The sequence below is a fragment of the Macaca nemestrina genome, chromosome 19 (genome assembly GCF_043159975.1).
Source record: "Macaca nemestrina isolate mMacNem1 chromosome 19, mMacNem.hap1, whole genome shotgun sequence".
NCBI lineage: Eukaryota > Metazoa > Chordata > Mammalia > Primates > Cercopithecidae > Macaca > Macaca nemestrina.
In genome coordinates this window covers 82,585,092-82,607,368 of record NC_092143.1, presented here as the reverse complement: position 1 = coordinate 82,607,368, position 22,277 = coordinate 82,585,092, and the positions used below count along the sequence as shown (strand labels likewise).

General features: G+C 45.3%; 1 protein-coding gene across 2 annotated transcripts in view; it reads left to right on the top strand.

Annotated features, from left to right (window-relative positions):
• LOC105478968 (AFG3 like matrix AAA peptidase subunit 2) overlaps positions 1-22,277 on the top strand; it is a 49,758-nt gene that overhangs the window by 1,205 nt on the left and 26,276 nt on the right. The window contains exons 1-9 of one of the 2 annotated variants that reach the window (XM_071085725.1): positions 1,520-2,710; positions 3,863-3,962; positions 4,636-4,713; positions 8,423-8,538; positions 8,695-8,847; positions 11,633-11,707; positions 15,398-15,522; positions 16,499-16,772; positions 18,878-19,015. In XM_071085725.1, the coding sequence (XP_070941826.1) occupies positions 2,648-2,710; positions 3,863-3,962; positions 4,636-4,713; positions 8,423-8,538; positions 8,695-8,847; positions 11,633-11,707; positions 15,398-15,522; positions 16,499-16,772; positions 18,878-19,015 (1,122 nt within the window). In that variant the 5' untranslated portion in view covers positions 1,520-2,647. Of the gene's footprint in view, positions 1-1,519; positions 2,711-3,862; positions 3,963-4,635; positions 4,714-8,422; positions 8,539-8,694; positions 8,848-11,632; positions 11,708-15,397; positions 15,523-16,498; positions 16,773-18,877; positions 19,016-22,277 lie in introns of those variants that run through there. The other variant, XM_071085724.1, reaches the window with a different exon arrangement.

The following is a 22,277-nucleotide window of genomic DNA, read 5'->3' as shown; positions in this document are numbered from 1 at the left end:
CTCACTGCAGCCCCAGACTGAAGCAATCCTCCCGCCTCAGCCTCCCAAGTATCTGGGACTACAGCACCATGGTTGATTTTTAAAAATTTCTGGAGAGGCCGGGCGCGTTGGCTCACACCTGTAATCCCAGCACTTTGGGAGGCTGGGTCGGGCGGATCACCAGGCCAGGAGAGGGAGATCATCCTGGCTAACACGGTGAAACCCCGTCTCTACTAAAAATACAAAAAATTAATCGGACGTGGTGGCGGGAGCCTGTGGTCCCAGCTACTCGAGAGGCTGAGGCCGGAGAATGGTGTGAACCTGGGAGGCGGAGCTTGCAGTGAGCTGAGAGTGGCCACTGCACTCCAGCCTGGGCAACAGAGCAAGACTCCATCTCAAAAAAAAAAAAAAAATTCTGGAGAGGTGGGGTTCATCATCTTGCCCAGGCTGGTCTCAAACTCCAGGACCCAGGCGATCCTCCCACCTCATCCTCTTAAAGTGTTGGCATTACAGGCCTGAGCCACAGCTCCTGGCCTCTACGAATTTTTGTTTTCTTAAATTATCTGGGCTCAGTGGTTCACGACTGTAGTCCCAGCAACTCGGGGGACCAAGGCGGGTTGCTTGGCGCAGGAGGTTGAGGCTCCAGTGAGCTGTGATTGCACCACCGCACTCCAGCGTGGGTGACAGAACCTGTCTTTAAAAAAAAAAAAAGGGCGTGGAAGGGGGGAATAATAGTGCCTGCATTCATGACTTTTACTCTTTGAGGCTCCCTTGCCAGTCTTAGATCAGTTTCTTCGCTCTGGTCATGCCACGCTGCCCTGCGGTAGGTCCTTTTTCAGTTTCCTGCATTGTATCCATTTCCCTGTTTTACCAAGCTCTGATCCCTTTTCTTCTTTTCCTTTTTTTTTTTTTTGAGACAGGGTCTCTCTCTGTCGCCCAGACTGGAGTGCAGTGGCGTGATCTCAGGTCACTGCAACCTCTGCCTCCAGGGTTCAAGTGATTCTCCTGCCTCAGCCTCCTGAGTAGCTGGGATTACTGGTGCCCGCCACTATGCCTGGCTAAATTTTGTATTTTTAGTAAAGATGGTATTTCACCATGTTGGCCAGGCTGGTCTCAAACTCCTGGCCTCAAGCAATCCACTTGGCCTCCCAAAGTGCTAGGAGCCGCCCCCACCTAGCCTGACCCCTTTTCTTTTGCTGCTTGTGAATATTGGACTCAGACATACAGTTCTAGGTAGGGATCTGCGTTGTGAGCTTGCAGTTTTATGTCAAAAGTGTTACCCAGAGGCCTTCCTTTGGAGTGACACTATCGTCCCTGTAAATGTCACTCAGATGCTGATATATAAGGAAGTTCTCTGTGCTGACAGCTGCAGCTGATTAATTTGTGAGGGGAGGCGGGGGCAGTGGGTGATACCTACTCTTTGGTACTCTGAAGATCTGCCTGGTGACACCTGGGCATTATTGTGCTGTGAGGGAGTCTGACAGGACAGGTTTTCCTTTCTGTTCCTGCACAATTTGAAAATAGAGCCTGAAAAGGGCTCCTCAGTCGGTATTTATGGAGTGCGCACAGTGCCCAGTTCTGTACTAAACTTTGTGGTGATGAAGGTTTGCTTTATATGGTACTCTGGTTTGAGTTTGGCCTCACCAAAACTCAGGTTGTGTTCCCCATGGTGGTGGTATTGGGAGGTGGGGCCCAGTGGGAGGTGTTTGGGCCGTGGGGGCGGAGCCCTCGTGAGTGTCTTGGTGCCATTCTGGAGGTAGTGAGTGAGCTCTGTGAGCTGTGGTAAGACTGGCTTAGTTCAGAGACCTTAGGTTGTTATAAAGTGAAAGTTCCTCCCTCATGGCATGTGGCTGCTTTGCCATTGACCTTCTCCCACCATGTTTTGATGGAGCACCTTCTCCTGCTGTAATTTGACTTAGCATGTGACCCTCACCATAAGCCCAGCACCCTGTTTCTCATGCTTCCCCTCTTGCAGAACTCTGAGCTAAATAAACCTTCCTTTGTAAATTGCCCAGCTTCAGACACTGTGTTACAGCGAAACAGAAAGGACTAACACTAAGACGTGGCAATATAACCTCTGCGCCACCCCGGTTCCCTGTACTCAGAGCTTTTGTTTGGTTACATTGTTATGCCATAGTGTAACTGATTTGTCCCTATGAGTTTCTTCCCTGTTTCTGGGCTGCTTAGGGGTGGGAACTGGTTCTGATTCCCCTTTAGACACCCCACTGCTTGACAGCACCTGGGCTGGAGTTGTTGACTTGTCTAGCTTGAATAACATTTCATTTTAATCTACACACTTAATGGATTTGACATTGGAAAAAACTCTTATGTTGCGTTCTTATCTGTTATCAGTGGTTATTTCATAGGCCAAGTGTTCCGGTGGTTGGGCAGGGTGTAACACAACATAAGCTCCAAAGTCTCCCCGGCCAGTATTGCACTCAGACAAAATCATTGTTGGTGTTCCTGTCCTGCTTTGCTGTGTAGAATTGTGTATTTATTTGAAGTTAAATCATCTCATTCTGTTTTGTTTCTTATTGACATTTTTATTTACAAACCGTTCTTCATCTTAAAGGTACAGTTCATTGGCTTTTAACATACTCACAAAGTTATACAACCATCATCACTGTCCCCAATTCCAGAAATTTTCAGCACTCCAAAGAGAAGCCCTATGACCATTAATAATCACTTCGCATTTCTCTGTAACCATTCCCCCAGCTCTAGGCAACTACTGGTATGTATCTCTCTATGGATTTGCCTATTCTAGACGTTTCACATAAATGGAATCATAATGTGTGACCTTTTGTGTCTGCCTTCTTTCACTTAATGTAATGTTTTCAGAGTTCATCCCCATGTCAGTGCCTCTTTCCTCTGTCTGAGTGACTGGTATTCTCTTGTATGGGTATACCACATTTTATTTATCTGTTCATCATCAGGTGGTGAACGTTTGGGTTGTTCCTACTTTTTGACTGTTATGAATAAGGCATCTGTGGACATTCGTGTGCATATTTTTGTGTGGACATGTGTTTTCACCTTCCTTGGGTAGGGGTGGCATTGCTGGGTCATATGGTAACTCTACATTTACTATTTTGAGGATCTGTCAGACTGTTTTCCAAAGTGGCTACACCATTTTACGTTCTCACCAGCACAGTGTACAGGGCTCCAGTTTCTCCACATTCTCACCCACACTTGTCTGTCTTTTTGATTATAGTGGGTGTGATGTGGTTTTATTTGGTTTTGTAATTTTTATAACTATTACTTTATTTTTATTTTTTTGGATTGAATCTCACTCCATCACCCAGGCCAGAGTGCGGTGGTACGATCTCGGCTCACTGCAAACTCTGCCGCCTGGGTTCAAGCAATGCTCCTGCCTCAGCCTCTCGAGAAGCTGGGATTACAGGCGGCTGCCACTGCGCCCGGCTAATTTTTGTATTTTTAGTAGAGACGGGGTTTCACCATCTTGGCCAGGCTGGTCTTGAACTCCTCAGCTTGTGATGCACCCGCCTTGGCCTCCCAGTGTACTGGGATTACAGGTGTGAGCCACTGCACCTGGCCAGGTTTTGTCTTTTGAATGCTACAAATTAAACAAACATCATCAAAGTGAATGTGTTGTCACATAATTATAATTGGACTGCAATTCTACATTATGTCCGATTTTGAAATATTCTTGTTTTCTGGATAATAATGTGTGTCTCCTGGTTCTTTTACTGGAATAGTGGCCTAGTGCTAGCTAACGCTAGTCCTCACTAAGGGAGTCATTCTCTGTTACTTCATAACCACTTGTGGAAGAGAGAGACCTTTAGTCTACTTTATGACCAGGAAATGAAGCTCTTTTAAATTTTTTATCTTGATATAACCATGGTTTTATTTTTATGTCATGTTGCAGCTTTACCGATTTGTTACAACTCAAACAAGGGCCAGCAGAAATTCTCTTTTGACAGATGTAATTGCTGCTTATCAAAGATTCTGTTCCCGACCCCCAAAAGGTAAGTGCTTAGGTGTGGCTGTAGTGTTCTACGTTCTTAGGTTGGGTCTTCTGTCTCCTTCTGTAATCCATTCCCCTGCCTCCAGCTTATGTCTGATGACAGCGATGAAGATATGTCATCTTCAAATGTAACACATTTGTAAATAATGAAATTGATATGCAAAAAGGAGGCTTTTTCCTTTAACACTTCTGGGCTGTGAACTATATTATTTAGACTTTGATGTACTTGTACACAAGAAATGTTATGCTTTTAGCTTGTGCTTTTTTTTTTTTTTTTTCTTTTTTTGAGACTGAGTTTCGCTCTTGTCACCCAGGTTGGAATGCACTGGAGTGATCTTGGCTCACTGCAACCTCCGCCTTCCGGGTTTAAGCGATTCTCCTCCCTCAGCCTCCCAAGTAGCTGGGATTACAGGCGCCCACCACCACACCCGGCTAATTTTTTGTATTTTTAGTGGAGTCGGGGTTTTGCCATGTTGGGCAGGCTGGTCTTGAACTCCTGACCTCAGGTGATCCGCCCACCTCAGCCTCCCAAAGTGCTGGGATTACAGGCCTGAGCCACCACGCCTGGCCAGCTTGTGCTTTTCAATGATACATCAGCTGCTTTGAAAACAAAATGGACACGAAACCTGATGAATTTTAGTTTGACGATATGTATTTTTTTCCTTTTCTAACAGGATTTGAAAAATACTTTCCTAATGGAAAAAATGGAAAAGAAGCTAGTGAACCTAAAGAAGTTATGGGAGAGAAAAAAGGTACCTTTGACAAGATTATATTTTAATTTTGTGTTTTCCCCTCATGTATTATGGTGATAGTTTCCACTGAACACAGAAGAGTTATCAGGCTGGACAGTGTCTCACGCCTATAATCCCAGCCCTTTGAGGCCTAGGCTGGTGGATCACTTGAGCCCAGGAGGTTGAGACCAGCCTGGACAATGTGGTGAAACTCTGTCCCTACTAAAAATACAAAAAATTAGTTAGACATGGTGGTGCACACCTGTAGTCCCAGCTACTCGGGAGGCTGAGGTGGGAGAATCACCTGAGCCCGGCAGTGAGCTGTGATTGTGCGACTGCACTCCAGCCTGGGCAACAGAGAGACCCTCCAGAAAAAAAAAAAAAAAAAAAAAAGAAAGTTATAGTAAGTCAGTTGTGACGCTGTAGGTTGCAAGTACATATGAAATTCTACAGACCCTGTGTTTCATTTCACCTTAATTTTCTGTTGATATTTTCCTGTCATTTTGCAAATTGAAGTAATTTAAGGCCACCTTAGAGGTTTTGGCTGGTCAAACTAAGCATATTCAGTAGATACCTGGGACATAATTTAAAACATTGAGAAAAATCTTAGAAATCTAATACATGCAACTTATTCGATACGTGTTGTGTTGTAGGACAGTGTTTTCAAAATTACTCCTCAGAGCATTACCTCACCTTAGGGATACGGAGAGACTTTCTTAGAGCTCGGTGGCTGGGGGACTGGGTGGGCCTCCTGTGCCCATTTTGATTGGCATCCTTGCTTTTTAGGGAAATGTAAAGAACACTGTAATTCAGTTCTTTTTTTTTATTTAGAAGGAGTCTCACTCTGTCACCCAGGCTGGAATGCAGTGGCACGATCTCAACTGCCTCTTGGGTTCAAGTGATTCTCCTGCCTCAGCCTCCACAGTAGCTGGGATTACATCCGTGCACCACCATGCCTAGCTAATCTTTAAGAGAGAGGGTTTCGCCATGTTGGCCAGGCTGGTCTTGAACTCCTGACCTCATGTGATCCACCCGTCTCAGCCTCCCAAAGTGCTAGGATTACAGGTATGACCACTGCACCTGGCCTCAGTCCATGTTTTTAAATTTGCTTGTTATCTAGTTAGAGAGACAAATACACGCCCAAAGAATGCAAAGGAGTAAGAGCCACGGGACATGGGGAGGGAGAAGTGCTGGTGTGGGCTGGTGACAGCCCCGGGGCTCTACACTGGAGCAGCACCTAGAGTTCTCCCAGTGCATGCTGGGTAGTCTTTGAGTCTTGGTGTGGGGCCGAGTAATGATAACCCATACAACCTTTCGGGTGGCTTTCGTGTGGACCTTCCTTTCTCCCTGAGTGGTTTGGAGTGTTGCACAGCTTTAGTGGTGTGCTCACTGCATGTTTCCCAGTCCTAGGCCTCATTGAGGGGGCTGAGGCTTGTGTACGTCATACCTGTCTCAGACTTTGCTTGAGACAGAGGTGCAGAAGCCCCTCGTAAGCAGCGCATCGGGGTGAATGTGTCATGAGCCACATGTTAACACAGCCGCTGAGGATGACCGGGTGCCCGTAGCCCCCATCCTGCTACACTAGAGGGGTTGCTTCATGGCCACTGAAGACATCAGAAGTGTGTTCGGGCCGGGCGCGGTGGCTCAACACCTGTAATCCCAGCACTTTAGGAGGCCGAAGCGGGTGGATCACCTGAGGTAAAGAGTTGAAGACCAACCTGGCCAACATGGTGAAACCCCATCTCTGCTAAAAATACAAAAATCAGCCAGGCATGGTGGTGTGCGCCTGTAATCCCAGCTACTCGGGAGGCTGAGGCATGAGAATCACTTGAACGCGGGAGGCAGAGGTTGCCGTGAGCTGAGATCACACCATTGTACTCCAGCCTGGGAGACAGAGTGGGACTCCATCTAAAACAACAACAGCAACAACAACAGGGACTGAATTACAGTTTTCCTTACATACATTTCCCTAAAAAGCAAAGATGCCAGTTGAATACCAACTGTGGATGTGTTTTTTTTAGCCATTTGTCAAAACCATGGGCTTTCCTGCAGAAGAAAGTGTTAACAATGTATACTTTGTGGGAGTGGGAAAGGGAGTACTGCCGGGCGCGGTGGCTCAAGCCTGTAATCCCAGCACTTTGGGAGGCCGAGACGGGCGGATCACGAGGTCAGGAGATCGAGACCATCCTGGCTAATATGGTGAAACCCCGTCTCTACTAAAAATACAAAAAAACTAGCCGGGCGAGGTGTTGGGCGCCTGTAGTCCCAGCTACTTGGGAGGCTGAGGCAGGAGAATGGCGTAAACCCGGGAGGCGGAGCTTGCAGTGAGCTGAGATCCGGCCACTGCACTCCAGCCTGGGCGACAAAGCCAGACTCCGTCTCAAAAAAAAAAAAAAAAAAAAGAAAGGGAGTACTTACTTTTGTTGTGTTTTGTTGTTCCTGTTGCTTTTGAGATACGGTCTTCCTGTTGCCCAGGCTGAAGTGCAGTGGTACAATCACAGCTCACTACAGGCTCAAACTGTAGGACTCGAGCGATCCTCCTGCCTCAGCCTCCTGTGTAGCTGGGACCACAGGTGCACACTATGATGCCTGGCTAATTTTTTTTTTTTTCTTTTTTTTTTTAGACAGAGTTTCACTCTTGTCACCCAGGCTGGAGTGCTGTGGCACCATCTCGGCTCACTGCAACCTCTGCCTCCTAGGTTCAAGTGATTCTCATGCCTCAGCCTCCCGAAGTAGCTGGGATTACAGGTGCCCGCCACCACGCCCAGCTAATTTTTTTGTATTTTTGGTTGAGATGGGGTTTCACCATGTTGGCCAGGCTGGTCTTGAACTCATGACCTCAGGTGATCCACCCGCCTCAGCCTCCCAAAGTGCTGGGATTACAGGCGTGAGTCACCGCGCCTGGCCATGCCTGGATAATTTAAATTTTTTTTTTTTGTAGAGGCAGGGGTTTTTTTTTTTTTTTTGAGACGAAGTTTTACTCTTGTTGCCCTGGCTGAAGTGCAATGGCATGATCTTGGCTCACTGCAACCTCCACCTCCCAGGTACAAGTGATTCTCCTGCCTCAGCCTCCCTAGTAGCTGGGGTTACAGGCATGTGCTACCACACCCAGCTAATTTTGTATTTTCAGTAGAGACAGGCTGGTCTCAAACTCCCGACCTCAGGTGATCCACCCGCTTCAGCCTCCCAAATTGCTGGGATTACAGGCATGAGCCACCACATCTGGCCAGAGGCAGGGTCTTGCTTTGTTGCCCAGTCTGGTCTTGAACTCCTGGGCTCAAGGGATTCTCTTGCTTTGGCCCCCCAAAATTCTGGTATTACAGGCGTCAGCCACAATGCCTGGCCAGAACCCACTTTTAAACTTTGAGTGAGGACTGAGGAATTTGCATCCCAACTATGTGACTTATTCACTGTCCCCTAACACTGCCACCCATTATCCAACAAGTTACTTAAGGTATTCTTTCTCCCTCTGTGAACGGTATAACAGTCCTATAATTTCTTGGGTTATTGGGTTATTGTGCATGTTTCATGAGATGATGCAAGTATAGCCCTTGGGAGCCTCCCTGATTGGTAGGCTTTGTATTTGTATTCCTTCTCATGGTGCTTCGCTCAGTAACTGATCACTTGCCACAGTGTATTCTGCAATAAGTCTTGTATTAAACGGTTTACATGAAGACATTGCTGAGAGAGCCAAAACCTTGCCGTGCTTCTATGTGTGCTCTTTGTTTAGGAACAGAGTCAAAGCCAGCTGCTACCACACGCTCTTCTGGAGGAGGAGGAGGTGGTGGTGGTGGAAAACGAGGTGGCAAGAAAGATGATTCTCACTGGTGGTCCAGGTTCCAGAAGGTTTGATGCTATACATTGTGTGAATTTTGAGGTTACGATAGTGGCCCTGAGAAGGTTGGGAGGCATTAGTAGTGTTGGAGGGATTTGTGTCTCACAGAGCATAGATCGTATTGTGGAATTTAGTTCTTCACAGAAGCTGTCTCCTTCTCTGCCCAGGGTGACTTTCCATGGGATGACAAGGATTTCAGGATGTTCTTCCTCTGGACTTCTCTGTTCTGGGGTGGAGTCATGTTTTACTTCCTGCTCAAGAGATCCGGGAGAGAAATCACTTGGAAGGACTTTGTCAATAACTATCTTTCAAAAGGAGTAGTAAGTATTTTATGGCATTGGTGGCTGTTGTGGTTCAAAGGTGAAATTAATCAGATTAGATGAAAGAAGTGACAGTCAGCAGGTTAACCTGACTCGTCCATTGTAAAATTGTTATTTTCCCTCAGATTTTTCTAATGCTGAGAAGTACTGCAATCAGAGAACCCGTGTTTTGACCTGGTGTCCTCACATTTACCCCCAGATTCTTTTATTTCACTATCTCCCAAAACTGGGTTTTGGCACCACTGCTTCTGACCATGGTCTTGGCAGTCCTCTGCTTGCACGCTTTTCTCTGGTGCCCTCAGCTGCCTCTGCTCTGTGCTGTCGTGTGCCAGCCTCTTTGGGTTCTTTGTGGGTCTTTACTACGTTTAGTCACCTGCAGGCTTGGCAGCTAATCAGAGTGTGTCAAGTCAGAGCAGATGGGGCTCTAAGGGCGGGCCAGGTGGGCATGTGGTCCCTGCCATTTCTCTGTCTGCGGAGCAGCCTTTGTTACTGCTTGCTGGGCTTGCCCATGTGTGATTATATTCACCACAACCAATGGGAAATAAGTAAGACCATATTTCAGCATATTTAAGATGCTATTGATTGTAAGACACATGGTATTTTATAAGTTGCTAAGACAAATCTAATAAGATGCTGGTGAAATTATGACATGCCATCAATTATAAAATGGATCTGCATTTCTGATGTTAAAATATGAAAAATGTGTGTCTTAGAATTGATGCAGTATAGTGATAGACACCAGGATTAGGTCTGCTGTGTAGCCTTGGGGAAACCCCTTAACCTCTTAATACTTGGGTTTTCGTCCATGAAACAGATAAAGTAAGACGACATTAATACTTACTGAGGTAGTGTAAAGAATTGAAATGCGTTCTAAAGGTTGTACAGGAAGGTAGGGATGTAAGAAATGGTGATCTACTCAGATGGGCAGCTGCCGCTGTGCTCAGAGCTGAAGTTGACCGAGATTAACTTCAGTTTATGTTTCACCTGGAAGTTGCAAACCTTCAGTGGACTCCAGAGTTCCAAAATGCTTACATTGGACAGATGCTGCCTGTACCGTTGTCCTGTGTGTAGGGAGATGGGTTCCTGGTGCTTCCTATGCCACCATCTTCCCAGAGTCCTCTTATCTAGTCGGATTTTTGAAACGTGTTTATCTCATGAAAGTGAGGATCTTTTATGTGTAATTCTCAGATGTAGTGGGGACTTTCACTCAGAAGCTGCTCAGAAGCAGTGGTCATCGCATGTGGACTGGGCTGCAGCCGTCCTTTGGATTGGGATGGCAGGTTCTCGAGGCGGCTTCTACATAGTTCCAGCTCCTCCTGACCCTCTGGCTCTTTGGCGTTAGCGTGCTGTCTTCCCATCAGATGTCTGTGGGATGGAGCAGTGCCAGTCATTCCTCTCTGACAGAGACTGCCTTTAAGAACAGTCACTCCCCGATTCCAGCCCCTCTGGGATTGCTCTGGGGCTCCCTTGCTTTTCGTCATTCTTGCCTTCCAGACTTACTGACAAAGCAAGCAGTGGGAAATAAGCACATCCCAGAGTGCACGTGCTCCTAAATCAGCTACAGTCCTTGGGGTGTGGTGTTTAACAGTGTTATTAAGAATCCTATGTAGGCTGGCCGTGGTGGCTCCTACTTGTAATCCCTGCACTTTGGGAGGCTGAGGTGGGAGGATCACTTGAATCTAGGAGTTTGAGACGAGCCTGGGGAATGTAGGGAGACCCCATCTCTACAAAGAAATATAAAAAAATTGGCCACTGGTGGTGGCTTGCACTCTTGGTCCCAGCTACTCAGGAAGCTGAGGTGGGAAGATCTCTTGTTCCCAGAGAGGTTGAGGCTGCAGTGAGCTATGATTGCACCACTACACTCCAACCTGAGTGAGATCCTGTCTAAAAAAAATTTAAAAAGGATTCTATATAATTAGGTGATTCAATTAAAAAAAAACTTAAACTATTTTATATTTATAGAGTGACAAAAATTAAGAAGTCTTATACTACCAAATGTTGGTGTGTCCTATAGAGCAATAGTCTGTGTCCTATAGAGCAATAGTCTATGTCCTGTAGAGCAATCGTCTATGTCCTATAGAGGAATAGTCTGTGTCCTACAGAGCAATAGTAATATTTTGCTCATGGCAGTGTGAATTCAGGAGCCATTTTGGAGAGCAGTTTGGCAATATCTGGTAAAGTTGAAGGTATGTATACCCTGCCACCCAGCATCAGTGTGTCTATCTACAGGTATGTTTCCTGGAGAAATTTTTTAAGATGTGCCCACAAAGGTAGATATGGGAATGTTCATGACGGCATTGCTTGTGAGAAATGTATAACAGCCTAGCTGTCTATTAACAGGAGGATGGATCAGTAACTTGGGTGTGGTCATAGCATGGCATACCCCACAGCACAGAAGTGTCAGCTTGCGTAAACCTCACAAATGCAATGTTGAAGGGAAAAAGAAAGTTGTAGAAGGATACTTATATATAAAACAAGACCATTTTTAAAGTTTAAAAACAGACAGAAGGGAATGTGCATATCGTGTAGGGTTACCTTCATGTGTAGTGCAAGTGTAAGGATGTGGTTTGGGCAGTGCAGCCCCTAAGTGAGAGCATAGTCCCCTTTGGGAGGGGCCGTGCCTGGGAGCTTCCGCAGAATTAGAGGTGGGAATGTGGGGGCATCCTTATCTGATTCTTTATTCTTTCCTTGTATGGCTGAAACATCATATGCATTTTAAATGAGCTTAAGAGTATCTCAAGTATTTTCTGTGAATTTATGTGTGAACTTATTTTTAAAATTCTAGGTAGACAGACTGGAAGTCGTCAACAAGCGTTTTGTTCGAGTGACCTTTACACCAGGAAAAACTCCTGTTGATGGGGTAAATCATTTTATTAATTGATGTGAATTAGTTGTAAATTAACTTTCCAGATTTAAAGCTGAAAGGAAAACCTGCCTCACACCGTACGAGTTATACGCACCAGATCTGTCAGAACTGGGCAGTGTGGCAGGGGTGGTCTCAGTAACAGTGGAAATGGGAATGTTGTGTATGGATTAGTGATACAGGGATTGGGTCAGTGTTTTGTTTTGTTTCTGTTAATCATTTTGACTACATTTAGGAGACAGTGAGTGAAATTCCGGTTTTCAGTATTCCAGAATAGTCTACAACTTTTCAAGACTGAGAAGTAGTTATTTGATTTGGAAAAAAATTTAAAATCTCAATTGCCTGTGTTTTGAGACAGCTTTTATCAAATTAGTTTAAAAGCATCCCCACCATCTCCTAACCATTTTGTGATATTATTTTAATTTCTGTTTGATTTCCTATTTTAAAAATAATTTGTATTTCTTCTACAACCAGTCTGGAGTACACTTCCAGAGACCCCAGGGCAAGCTGAGTGCATTGAGGGAATTCTGGAGGGAGGGGAGAGAGGTAAAGCTGAGGCTCCCAGGACTTGCCAAGCTCTCTTGGGATAATTGCGTTTAACCATTTTCTAGCCATCCTGCCTGGACAGGGCAACGTTTAAGGACAACTAGAAGTGATGGTGACCATATCTCTCTGTTTAGTAGCGTGTCAGCAAATAGCAGAGTATCTGTGAAGTCATAGGGCTCTGGTATTGCCCTGTGTTGAGGAAAGGCATTTTAATTGTCTTAATTTCCCCCGTTCTCTCTACCTACTTATGCAACACCTATTAATAACCATGCTTTATCTTCAGACTTCAGTGCTGGGATTTAAGTTGGCACTTTGTTATGAGGCCAGTGGGCAATGTGTATTCTAGCACTGTGGGAAGCACGCACACACGCATCCGTCTGCTTCTAGGAAGGGAGCCTAGGGAGAATGTAGGGATGTGTGTGAGATGTCTGCAAGGACGTCCTCTCACGCATTGTCTATACGTAGCAAAAAATGAGAAATAACCCAGAGGCCCATGCCAGGCACCAGGTTAACAGGGAATCCTTGTTCCGTGTCTGTTTCCATGTGAGCAGTTGTCCTTGGGGGCAGGGCTGTCCCTGGGGGCAATTTTGACATTGGCGGGAACTTGTTTTCCAGCGTTGGCACGAGCATTTATGTGTTGAAATTCATACCGTTGTATATAAAGTGCTTTCTTTGTATTTCTCTTTTATATTACAGTTAAGGTTTATGTTGATTTCTTTTCAAAATTGTATTTCAAGATTGTAAAGGTGGTATTATACAGTCTTGAGGCACAGGCCTGAAATGCTGATGCTGTTTGTGTCTGAATGTTGGGGTTATGGATGTCTTTGCTTTCTTTACGTGCATATCCCGAGTTTTTACAGAGAATGTATATTACCTGCTTACTAAAGACTTCTTGTTTTGAGCTTTCAGAAACAGATTTTCAGTGTCCTGCTGTAAATGGAGCAGCAGTGCTGCACACACACAGGCTTTAGCCTCACATCAGTTCTACTCTGGACTGGTAGATGGCTTACCTTCTGTATGACAAGAGAGAAGGGCTTAGTGCTTAAACGAGATAGGGTCAGTCAGTGGTGGTTTTCAAGTTTTAGTGTGCATAAGAATTACCTGGAAAGCTATTAAAACTTGAGTCCTGGGACCCCACCCCTGCAGAGGTTCTTATCTGGATTGTGTTCTGAGAATCTGCATTTCTGACATGCTCCTGGGTGGTACCCTGCTGCTGGTCCTGGGTTCACACTGCTTCTGTGATGGGAGCCAGGCATTTGGCCTATTGCCCAGTTGATAGCAGGGGCTGAGTTAGGGAATGTTACATCCTTTGTGGTTAATCTATTCTAAGCAGGTTTTGGGGCTTTGTAACCATGTGATTTTTGTATCTTTGTTAGTGAATAATTTACCAAATAATATTACGTTGTTACATAATATAAAACTTACTCTTCATCTTTTATTTTTAGATTCTTGGAGAGAAATACCACAGTAATGTTCCTCACTCAGTAACACTGGTGGGAAGGATATGTGATGACATGTTGCTCTCTTATGAGGGTTTTGCTTTTTTATTTGTTTTTTGAGACGGAGTCTCACTTTGTCGCCCAGGCTAGAGTGCAGTGGCGCCATCTGGGCTCACTGCAACCTCGGCCTCCAGGGTTCAAGCAGTTCTCTGCCTCAGCCTCCCGAGTAGCTGGGATTACAGGTGCCTGCCACCATGCCTGGCTAATTTTTTGTATTTTTAGTAGAGACAGGATTTCACCATCTTGGCCAGGCTGGTCTTGAACTCCTGACATCGTGATCCACCCGCCTTGGTCTCCCAAAGTGTTGGGATTACAGGCGTGAGTCACCATGCCCGGCCTTGTTTTTCGTTTTGAAATGGAGTCTCACTCTGTCGCCCAAGCTGGAATGTAGTGGCACAGTCTTGGCTCACTGCAACCTGTGCCTCCCAGGTTCAAGCCTCCCAAGTAGCTGGGCCTATAGGCGGATGCCACCATGCCTAGCTAATTTTTGTATTTTTAGTAGAGACCGTCTGAGGCCATGGTGATCAGGCTGGTCTCGAACTCCTCACCTCAGGTGATCTGCCGCCTGGGCCTCCCAAAGTGCTGGGATTACTGGCCACTGTGCCCAGCCTCTCTAATGAGTTTTATATCATAGACTTACTGTTTTGATTTTAAAAATACTTTTTTTAAAAAAGATGATTGCAGGTTAAAGGAGAAACCGTTTTTGTACTATAAAATGGAGCTAATACATGCACAGTGCTTGAAATGGGGTCTTCTAGCTAGTAAACTCCATAAATGTGAGCTGTTAACATCAGTGTCCTCATGGTTGTGCAGAGGCAATGTGGCATTGTGGTTAGGACACTGGTTCAGGAGCCAGACTGTCTGGGTTCATATCCCAGCCGCTTATTTTGTGTGTGACCATGAGCAAGTTTTCTCATCTGTAGAATGGGAGCAGGAGTCAGGGCTCACATTCACTCAGTACAATAGGAAATAATTACATGCTGGTTGGTAGAATAGCCTTGACCTGGCCCCTCAGGCATCGCTGCGCTGGGCCCTCTGGGTCTCTGCAGCTCCAGGGAATAAAGAGGGAGTGCCTGGCACAGCAAGGCACATCTGTTCCAGTTGCACAGTAGGGGTGCGGTGTTTGGATTTTGAACATCGTCCTCAGTGATGGCACCTGCTTCTTTGGATGGTCCTCAGGATTGAATGAACTAATGCATCTAAAGAGCCCAGAACAATGCCTGGCACTTAGTACACACCCAGTAAACTTTAGTTCTTATCACTGTTTCACAGTAGTTTTAAATTTGGGAATAGGGAGCTAAAATAAAATACCTAGGGAATGGAGGAAGAGGAAAATAATGCGTATTTATTTTAAAAAGGATTATGTTTTCAAATAGGTTTTTCATTCTGTTTTTTGAGTTTATAATTTTAGAGCCTCTGAGATATTGCTGCTAAGGAAATGCTTATTTGCCAAGAATTGACAACTGTTCTCAGTGAGTGATGTTTAATCACCACATTATTAAAGCCAAATTTTTATTACTGTTTTTTTTTTTTTATAAATTTTCAGTATTTCTGAAAAATTCTTAAAAAGTTGAACCCTTTAGTGAATTGAACCTTTTAGTTTCACTTTATTCTTAGGGTATTTGTTTTTTTGTTTTTATAGCAATACGTTTGGTTTAATATTGGCAGTGTGGACACCTTTGAACGGAATCTGGAAACTTTACAGCAGGAACTGGGCATAGAAGGAGAAAATCGGGTGCCTGTTGTCTACATTGCTGAAAGTGATGGGTAATCTCAAAGATAATATTTTGGAGACTGTTTACTGTGCTGCTATGGTTCACTGTGTTCTGTCCCTGGGTGCAGGGCTACACATTATATTCTCAAACAGGCCTTTCTCAGTTTGGCCAGATTTTAAAAAAGCTATTAGTAACTCACTAGTTTTTGCACATGACTCATTCATTTTCTTTTTGTTTTGAGATGGAGTTTCGCTCTGTCGCCCAGGCTGGAGTATAGTGGTGTGATCTTGACTCATTGCAACCTTTGCCCCCACCCCGGTTCAAGCAGTTCTCCTGCCTCAGGCTCCTGAGTAGCTGGGCTTATAGGCCCCTGCCACCATGCCCAGCTAATTTTTGTATTTCTAGTAGAGACAGGGATTCACCATGTTGGCCAGGCTGGTCTCGAACTCCTGACTTCAGGTGATCCACCCGCCTCAGCCTCCCAAAGTGCTGAGATTACAGGCGTGAGCCACCACACCTGGCTTTTTATTTTTATTTTTATTTTTTTTGATTCATTCATTTTCTGCACATCTATACTTACCTTGATTAAGCAGCGGTTTGGGGTATTAACATTCAATGAATTGACCTTTGGAAGGATTTTAGCATAAAGAACTCCTTTGTATCAAAGAATGGCATTCCCATCTTTGAACTGTCATTTATGTTTATATTTCACAGAGTTTTCCAGGATTTTTAGGTGATTCTTCTCTCATCAGAACTTCTTCTTTGGGGGTTGTCTTTAATAAGACCGTGCTAGTTACCCCACTTAAAGTCTGGGCAGATGCTCCATTTATTTCAAGAGTTGGTTGCCATGGAACTTATTTGGGAATTCTGTTGCCTTTGAAGAACACTTGCAAGTTACTCTCATTTGTATTAAGTGCGGAAGGTATACCTTGATGTAGCTATATATGTTTATATTGATACCTTGCACCACATGTGAAAGCTGGAGGTGAGCAGCCAGTCCTAACCCATGTTGCGCTGTGTGTCCCCAGCTCTTTTCTGCTGAGCATGCTGCCCACAGTGCTCATCATCGCCTTCTTGCTCTACACCATCAGAAGAGGGCCTGCTGGCATCGGCCGGACAGGCCGAGGGATGGGTGGACTCTTCAGTGTCGGAGAAACCACTGCCAAGGTCTTAAAGGATGAAATTGATGTGAAGTTCAAAGATGTGGCTGGCTGTGAGGAGGCCAAGCTGGAGATCATGGAATTTGTGAATTTCTTGAAAAACCCAAAGCAGTATCAAGACTTAGGAGCAAAAATCCCAAAGGTAAAATGAACTTTTTTTTTTTTTTTTTTTGAGACGGAGTCTCGCTCTGTCGCCCAGACTGGAGTGCAGTGGCGCGATCTCGGCTCACTGCAAGCTCCGCCTCCCGGGTTCACGCCATTCTCCTGCCTCAGCCTCCCGAGTAGCTGGGACTACAGGCGCCCACAACCGCGCCCGGCTAATTTTTTGTATTTTTAGTAGAGACGGGGTTTCACCGTGGTCTCGATCTCCTGACCTTGTGATCCGCCCGCCTCGGCCTCCCAAAGTGCTGGGATTACAGGCGTGAGCCACCGCGCCCGGCCTTAAAATGAACTTTTAGAAGATTAACTTTTCGAAGTGTTTCTTGATCTCTGAAGTTATAATTTTATGAAGTTTGATTACTTATTATAAATAGCTGTTTTCCCGTCCTTCCTCTTTCTCAGCTCACTAGGGTAGCCTCTGCCCAACTCGAGGATTGTTTTGGGTCAGTTTTTCTGTGTGAATGTGTCTTGCATAGTGTATGTATTCCTGAAAGTATCTGTGTTACCTCCTCTTGGAAGACTTTTCTTTTTTTTTTTTTTTTTTTTTTTTTTTTGAGATGGAGTCTTGCTCTGTAGCCCGGGCTGGAGTGCAGTGGCTGGATCTCAGCTCACTGCAACCTCTGCCTCCCGGGTTTACGCCATTCTCCTGCCTCAGCCTCCCGAGTAGCTGGGACTACAGGCGCCCACCACCTCGCCTGGCTAGTTTTTTTGTATTTTTTAGGAGAGACGGGGTTTCACTGTGTTAGCCAGGATGGTCTCGATCTCCTGACCTCGTGATCCGCCCGCCTCGACCTCCCAAAGTGCTGGGATTACAGGCTTGAGCCACCACACCTGGCCTGTATATTTCTTTTTAAAGTCCATTAATAAATTTTACTTTAAAGGAATCCTTTGAAAGATAATCATTATTTCCTTGATTTTTATGTCTTGCTTCTATGGATAAAAAGTCATATTTTATGAATTTATAACTTACTGTTACTTAGTATCCATTTGCATCACACCTAGCTGACTATTACATTAGTTGTGTAGGGCCAGGTGTGGTGGCTCACGCCTGTAATCCCAGCACTTTGGGAGGCCGAGGTGGGTGGATCACCTGAGGTCAGGAGTTCGAGACCAGCCTGGCCAACATGGTGAAACCCCGTTTCTACTAAAAATACAATTAGCTGGGCATGGTGGTGTGCGCCTGTAATCCCAGCTGCTTAAGAGACTGAGGCAGGAGAATCGCTTCAACCTGGGAGGCGGAGGTTGCAGTGAGCCGAGATCTTGCCATTGCACTCCAGCCTGGACAACAAGAGTGAAACTCCATCTCAAAAAAAAAAAAAGGTGTATTGTTTGAGCAAACACATTCTTTCTTTGTAGTTAAGTTCGTCATTGGTCATTAAATTTCTACTTCATTTGTGAAACTTTTAAAGATGAAAAGCAAAATTTTAAAAATACCTTAAGGTTTTATTACAAAGCCTAGAAAAAATATCATTTGACCATATTATCTACCTCCTCACAGTATTTGGATATGGTAGTGTGGTAGTATGTCTATTTATAAGTAAGAGAGGACACTGTTTGTGGGTGGTCAGTGGAAATAAATTCACAGGTAGGTTTTAAGTTGCATGTCCAACCATGCTAAAAATGTGCTGATTTGTACATGAAAGTTAAGTCAGAAGTTGGGTTTATTAATTATTTGAGCTCAAAAACTAATTTTACTTGTAAAGAGTAAAAGAATTACATAAATCAGGAGTGTGGTGTTTCTGTCTTCTTGAATTATTTAAGTAAACCTTAGCGGGTTTATTAGTATATTCCTAGCCTAAGTCGCCCTTTACATACTGTTGGATTAAAGGTCTAAAAATCAGCACTAGGAAAAAAAGGAAATATTTTAAATTTCACATTGTTACCAAATTTTTTGAAACAAAATTATTTTTGATAATCTTTTTCTTATTCTTACTAATATAAAAATGTTCTACCATAGCACAAATGTTTAATATTTAATGTATATCAATAAGATTTAGAGACAGAATTATATCTTGGAATTATTTGCAGATACACAATCTACTTTTCTGAAATTCTCATTAAATGTAATTTCTTTTTTCATATCTGAAGGGTGCCATTCTCACTGGTCCTCCAGGCACTGGGAAGACGCTGCTAGCTAAGGCCACAGCCGGAGAAGCCAATGTCCCCTTCATCACCGTTAGTGGATCCGAGTTTTTGGAGATGTTCGTTGGTGTGGGCCCAGCTAGAGTGAGTCTCATTCTGTTCTGATGGTACAGCTTCCTTACACCCACCACTTCCCCACAGATGGGGGGACTTGCTAGAGATGGCCCTTCGCCCTAGAGTGCTAGAGTGACCTCTCACCAGTCCATGGCCTGAGCTCCAGGCCTAAGCCTTCAGGAAGGCCTGTGACTTCTACCCCACCTTCCCTCACACCAGCTAGGACTGCAGTCCGCTACCTATATTAGACCAATTTCAAGAATTGATGGCTTGGCGCGGTGACTCATACCTGTAATCCCAGCACTTTGGGAGGCTGAAGTGGGTGGAACGCTTGAAGTCAGGAGTTTGAGACCAGCGTGGCCAACATGGCGAAACCCTGTCTTTGCTAAAAATAGAAAAATTAGCCAGGCATGGTCGTGCATGCCTATGATCCCAGCTATTTCGGAGGGTGAGGCAGGAGTATCTCTTGAACCCAGGCGGCAGAAGTTGCAGTGAACTGAGATCACACCACTGCATTCCAGCCTGGGCGACAGAGTGAGACGCTGTCTCAAAAAAAAAAAAAAAAAGAGTTTGCTTTGTTGGTGGATTTTTTTTTTTTTTTTTTGGTGACAACGTTTATTGAGATATAATTGACATACCAAACAATTGATCTCTAATGTATACGATTCAGTAGCTTTTAGTAATTCACAGATTTGTGCAGCCATCACCACAATCAGTTTTACAGCATTTCCATTACATCAAGAAGAAATCCTGGCCGGGCACGGTGGCTCATGCCTGTAATCCCAGCACTTTGGGAGGCCGAGGTGGGCGGATCACAAGGTCAGGAGATCGAGACCATCCTGGCTAACATGGTGAAACCCTGTCTCTACTAAAAATACAAAAACAAAACTAGCCGGGCGAGGTGGCGGACACCTGTAGTCCCAGCTACTCGGGAGACTGAGGCAGGAGAATGGCGTGAACCTGGGAGGCGGAGCTTTCAGTGAGCTGAGATCTCGCCACTGCACTCCAGCCTGGGTGATGGTGTGAGACTCCATCTCAAAAAAAAAAAAAAAAAAAAAAATGTAAATCGGGAGTCCTAAGCAAACTACACAGCAGAGTTTCCTAGTACAGACATTCTGTGTAAATGAAATTATACAATATGTGGTTTTTTATGCCTGATTTCTTTTACTTAACATAATGTTTTCGAATGGTAACTCTATGTTTAACATTTTAAGGGATCACCAGACTGTTTTCCAAACTACTTCCCCATTTTCCATCCTACCAGCAGTGTGTAAGGGGCTCTGATGTTTCCCCGCCCTCACCAACACTGGTTATTGTCTAATTTTTAATGATAGCCACCTTAATGGGTGTGACATAGTATCTCGTGGTTTTGATTTGCATTTGCGTGATGAGGAGTGATGTTGAACATCTTGTATGTGCTTATTGGCCATTTGTATATTTTTATATCTTCCTTGGAGAGATGTCTATTCAGATCCTTTGCCCATTTTTTAATTGGGTTTTTTTTTTTGGTTGTTGAAGTGTAAGAGGCTTTTTTTTTTTTTTTTCCTGAGATGGAGTCTTGCTCTGTCGCCCAGGCTGGAGTGCAGTGGCATAACCTCTGCCTCCTGGGTTCAAGTGATTCTGCCTCAGCCTCCCTAGTAGCTGGGATTATAGGTGCCTACCACCATGCCCAGCTAATTTTTGTATTTTTAGTAGAGATGGGGTTTCACTATGTTGGCCAGGCTGGTGTTGAACTCCTGACTTCAGGTGATGCACCCGCCTTAGCCTCCTAAAGTGCTGGGATTACAGGTGTGAGCCACCGTGTCCGGCCTCACCTTCAAATCTGTTTCACACTTTGCTCTTGTTGTGCAGGTAAGTCATAGAAAAATAGGGAATGAGGGGGAGTTGGGCATTTATGATGATGGGCCATGAGATATAATGTGGATGGGGGGAGATTGAAGGCAGGAGAGGAGCTGTGGGTGGTGGTGGGGAAGGGTGGGCCTGGTGGGTTGGAGAGCTGAGAAGTGGTAAAGAGTTGGCATGAGATACCTGAGTGTGTGTGTGGGGCCAGATGATAGGAGGGGGTGCTCAGAGAGGAGATGACTTGAAGATGGTGGTTTAAAAGGCAACCTTGTCAGTGCTGTTCTTGTCAGAGTGAAATAAAAGGTGAATGAAGAGGTGGCCAGGTAACTGAGAGACCGAGATTCACATGGATGGAAATCACTGAGGACATAGTGATGTCCCACGGGGAGACCCACGGCACAGCGGGGTGGAGTGCCTGCCACGAGGCCTGAGCCTCAGCAAGCAGGGGCTTTTCCAGCAGTTATTTTGGTAGCAGCAGTGGAGTGTGAGATGGACCCCAGCTCCAGCCAGCCTGTAGGGGAAGATGCAGACTCCTGCTTAAGGCTTGGTGGAATAGCTGAGTTCCTGTTCATACCAGGACAGGATGGATGTAGTTTGAAGGTGTGGTTCTGCAGGTCACAGATCTGGAGTTCAGAGGGGAGGCTGGAGAAGGATATGAGTTATTTTAGGAGATGTGTTGAGAGCAGTGTAGGAATGAACATCCAGAAATCCAGGCAGGAAGACCTGGACTTCTGGCCAGTGAAGTGGGGGTGGGGGGTGGGGGTGGGAGTGGGCGGGTGGAGAGTTGTCTCTGACGCTCCCTAAAGGGGCAGGTGACAGATGGTGAGGCACTGAGTAGCTCTTCCTCCTCCTCCCGACTGCAGGTTTGTCTGAGAGTATGTGCTATCAGGATGGTCTGTGGTGGGGTGGGTGGCAGACGAAGGCTGTCACCCCCTCTTTGGGGATGAGCTGGTGAGGTTGGATGGTCTTTGGCTTCACTGTACATGTGTGATTGCATAGACCCCTTAGTAGTCCCAGCCTGTTAATAACTGCCTTAGGCGTGAAATGTGAACCCTAGAGAAGTCTGAACTTTTTTTTTTTTTTTTTTTTTTGAGACGGAGTCTCGCTCTGTCACCCAGGCTGGAGTGCGGTGGCCGGATCTCAGCTCACTGCAAGCTCCACCTCCCGGGTTCACGCCATTCTCCTGCCTCAGCCTCCCGAGTAGCTGGGACTACAGGCGCCCGCCACCTCGCCCGGCTAGTTTTTTTTTGTATTTTTTAGTAGAGATGGGGTTTCACCGTGTTAGCCAGGATGGTCTCGATCTCCTGACCTCGTGATCCGCCCGTCTCGGCCTCCCAAAGTGCTGGGATTACAGGCGTGAGCCACCGCGCCCGGCCCTGAACTTTTCAACTCGATGTAAAGTTTATAGCTCCACTGTATTGTCTCTGTGTAGGCATATATGTAATATTAA